General features: G+C 38.4%; 1 protein-coding gene across 1 annotated transcript in view; it reads left to right on the top strand.

Moving 5' to 3' along the window:
* Positions 1 to 3,543, top strand: part of LOC117170996 (laminin subunit beta-1-like) — a 78,301-nt gene extending 74,758 nt beyond the window's left edge. The window contains exons 20-22 of the mRNA XM_033358041.1: positions 1 to 449; positions 537 to 1,620; positions 1,703 to 3,543. Of these exons, the coding sequence (XP_033213932.1) occupies positions 1 to 449; positions 537 to 1,620; positions 1,703 to 2,686 (2,517 nt within the window). The 3' untranslated portion in view covers positions 2,687 to 3,543. The remainder of the gene's footprint in view (positions 450 to 536; positions 1,621 to 1,702) is intronic.
* The last annotated feature ends 515 nt before the right edge of the window (positions 3,544 to 4,058 follow it).

Consider the following 4,058-nt stretch of genomic DNA (forward strand, 5'->3'; position numbering starts at 1 on the left):
GATGTCATCTGTGAATGTCGTGAAGGCTATTCAGGACCAAGATGTGACAGCTGTGCTGAAAACTACTATGGGAATCCCGAAGTACCTGGTGGAAGTTGTTCTACCTGTGACTGTAGCAACAATACGGACATATACAGGCCAGGAAATTGTGATCCAAACACTGGACGCTGTCTTCAATGTTTGTACAATACGGCCGGTCCAAACTGTCAGATCTGTAAGCCTGATTACTTCGGTAATGCTTTCTTTAAGGATTGTCAACCGTGTGGGTGTGATGTTCTTGGAACAGACAGACATGTTGGATCTTGCGATCATCGAACCGGACAGTGTCCTTGCCTCCCACACGTTGTTGGTAAGCTTTGCAACGCCTGTGAAGAAAATCACTGGAAGATTGCTAGTGGTCAAGGTTGCGATCCTTGCGAGTGTGACCTTATTGGCAGCGTATCTGACAAGTAAGGAATTTAAATAAGAAACAGGTGCAAAAAGAGCTTATGAAACATTTCTTGTCCTTGCTTAACAACTCTTAATTTTCTTCTTAGATGTAATCCCTTCGATGGAACTTGCGAATGTCGTGCAGGCTTTGGTGGCAGAAGATGTAACGAGTGCCAAGCCAACCATTGGGGTGACCCCAACGTGGAATGCTTCCGTTGCGACTGTGACCAGGTAGGATCAGCCAGCCCACAATGTAACAGAGAAACCGGTGCCTGCATCTGCCACAAAGGAATTGGAGGTCCCAAATGTGATCAGTGTGATCGTAGTTACATCGGTTACGCTCCTAACTGCAGTCCTTGTGGCGAATGTTTCGACAATTGGAATATGATCCTTGATGGTTTGAGTAACAAGACCGACTACGTTATCGCGGAAGCCTCCAACATTCAAAAAGTAGGAACCACCGGAGTCTACAGTCAAGAATTCGACGACATGGTGAACTCTATCGAACAGGTGAAGACTCTGCTTGGAAATGCAACAATCAGAATCCAGGATGTAGATGAACTAAATAAACTCGCGAAAGACTTGAACAAGAACGTTTCCGCCACTGCAGAAAATCTTCAGAGCGCTGATGAACTCTTGAATAATGTCAAGCAGAGGGTGAACATCAATGATGTAGCTTTAAAAACGTTGAAGAACAAAACGAACAGTCTTAATAAGCAAGCTGCTAATCTGAAGGAAAACGCGACCTTTTTACAAGAGGGAAATGTCCAAGGTGCATTGAATGTCACCCGACTGATGACTGCGCAATCTCAGCAGGCTGAAAAAATGGTAAACGATACCACACACATTTTGGATAATGCTGACAAGTATAAGAAACATACTGAATCCCTGATTGCCAAAAACAGCGATGCAGTGGTTGAAGCTCTTTCGAAGAACAAGGAATCTCTGGAGAAGTTGGGGGAGAAGCTGGATGCCTTTGCAGAAGAAATGCCCGAATTAAATTTGAATATGTGTGGACAAAATGTAACGGAGTGTGGCAGCGTTTGTGGAGGGGCTGGATGTGATAAGTGTGGAGGACTATCTTGCGATGCTGGGGCTAAGACGAAGGCTACTCAGGCTTTGGATGTTGCGAAGAAGCAATCTACAAAGATTAAGATTTACAAAGATGAGGCTGAACAACTGCTTCGTAGCGTAAGTATTGATTTGATTATCATCAGATATTAATGACTGACTTATATTATAACGAAATTATAACCCAAAAATAAATTTCCAGCTGAACCAAGTGAAGAGTGACGCCACCTCAGCTCGCTCAAACGCTCAAGACGCTTTCAAATTCGCGTCAGATGCTCGAAACCGATCCAACGACTTGGCGAGGAATATAAGCGACTTGGCGGACAAGATCGGAAGTCTTCTAGATCAAAACCAGAACCAGGATCATACAACACCGGCTCAAGTCAGAACACTCGCCGAAGAAGTAATCGCGAAGAATATTCCTCTCAAGCCCGAAGAAATCAGAGAGCTTGCTGATAAAATCAAGCAGATTGTTGGATCTCTCACCAACTCTGATACGATCCTCGCTGATACTAAAGATGATTTGGATCGCGTCCTAGAACTGAAAGCTCAAGCCAATCGGACTAAGGAAGCAGCTCTTGAGAAGCAAAATCTGGCAAGCAAGGTTGATGATCTTCTAAAGGAAGCCAAGGAAGCTCAAGATTTTGCTGATTCTGCCATCGAAAAAGCTAATAAAGACATCACTCTCTCTGAAAAAGATCTAACAGAGATCATCGAGGTGACAAGCAAGGCCAAGAAAAGGGCAGACAATACTAAAAATTCTGTAAATGCTCTCGAAGATAGGCTGAATACACTGCTCTCTCATGCTGGAAGGAATGAATTTATTGTCAAGGAGGAAATTGCAATTCAAAGTGCAAAAGTAGGCGAGGAAGCTAAATATGTTGAAAATAAAACTTATAAACTTGGAGAAAAGTATAAACAAGCTAGTGACACTCTGAATGAGAGAGTGGATAAAAGTAAGGCCAATATTCAAAGGGCAAAGAGACTATTGCAACAAGCTTCAGAACTGACTGCTGATACCTCTGCTAAATACAAAGATCTTTATGGAATGGAAAGTGTCTATAAAGAGAATGAGATAATTTTAAGTGAGCTGATGGCTAATGTTGATGCCATGAATGAGGAAATGAGTCGCCAGCTTGAGGACATTGAGAAAAAGTCTCAAGCTTACAGGCAATGTTCAATCTAGGAAGATGAAGGTGCTGAATGCAAACCAGTAGGTCTGTTTCTTTGCATTCATAAAATCAGAGATCTGTAAATTATGTGTAGACATGAATGATGTTTTCTTAAGAAATGTAAATGTGAAGATATTTTATATTTAAGTAATTACAGAAATTTATATACAAAGTTTTTTGTTATTTTAGGTTCTATAAAGCATTTTTCATAAGTCATAGTGCTTAGTTTTATCCTTATTTCTAAATATTCTTCTTTTGATTTATTCATTTGAAACTGTTTTAACCTTGTCACATTTACATTTGTATTTTCCTAGATACTCGTCCATTTTTCTCCCTCTTTTTAATACTCTAACCCCTCTGGCGATGTGATGTATTTATTATAATCTCTTTGAGACATAGAAATAGTATAACAGAATTGGTTTGTAACTGAATGAGAAGAGAATATACAAAATTCCATTTCTTGTAAAGACTAAAGAAAATCATTTGGAATGAATGTCAGATTCAAAATCCAATTTGGGACCATTTTAAAAATCTTTATTCTCTGATTTTGACTGTTACCTTGAAAGTGCCATAAGTTTGGACCTAGGTCCATTATTTTAAGAGGTAAATTACGTTAAAAAGGAAATAAAGCCGAGCAGACGAGGATGTACATATGTAAATATAATATATCGATGATAATCATCCGTATCTTTTTCAGGAAGATTTATGCTCTCTCAAAAAAGTAGGACGTATCATTAATTTAAGAAAACAGATATTGTTAATAGACACTTCCATAACACAAAATTCAATGGCTTAAAAGAGGGGATATAAATAATATAATGTTTAAAATAAATAAAATAATTAAATTCTTCGATCTTTTCTAAGAAATATATCAAATTTCGTATTGTTTTGATTCATATATTTAATACTGTGTTACAATTGTAAACTGAAGAAAATGATTTAAAAAATAAATGATTGTAAAATTATCCAAAAGTTCTATGCTTTTATTGTAGAATATTTTTATCCATTTGGTAGCAAGGGAGTTGTTCATCTCCGGAGAGTCGTGGGACCGGTACCTCTAGAGAAAAAGGTTTTCTCTAAGTAATTAAGGCTGTTGCTCTTGGTGGTTCGGAACCCACCTTAAACTGTAGGTCCCCCTTCCACCACCAAGTAAGTGTGTGGAGGGTGTGTGTAAAGGAATAGAGAAGGTGTAAGAAAAATGTAAACCCTTAGGGGACACATTAGAAGCTTCCATTCCATTAAATAAATTTCTTTTAGTCCCTTTTCTTTTCTAGGTACAATTCTGAATGATAAATGTAAATGTTATAAACATTTTATTCTCATTTTCTCAGTTCCTTTTTTTTCCATTTTCCACACTTTTTCTAGGGAAAATATATAATTGAACAT

This window comes from Belonocnema kinseyi, chromosome 4 (assembly GCF_010883055.1).
Source record: "Belonocnema kinseyi isolate 2016_QV_RU_SX_M_011 chromosome 4, B_treatae_v1, whole genome shotgun sequence".
In the NCBI taxonomy this organism is placed as follows: domain Eukaryota; kingdom Metazoa; phylum Arthropoda; class Insecta; order Hymenoptera; family Cynipidae; genus Belonocnema; species Belonocnema kinseyi.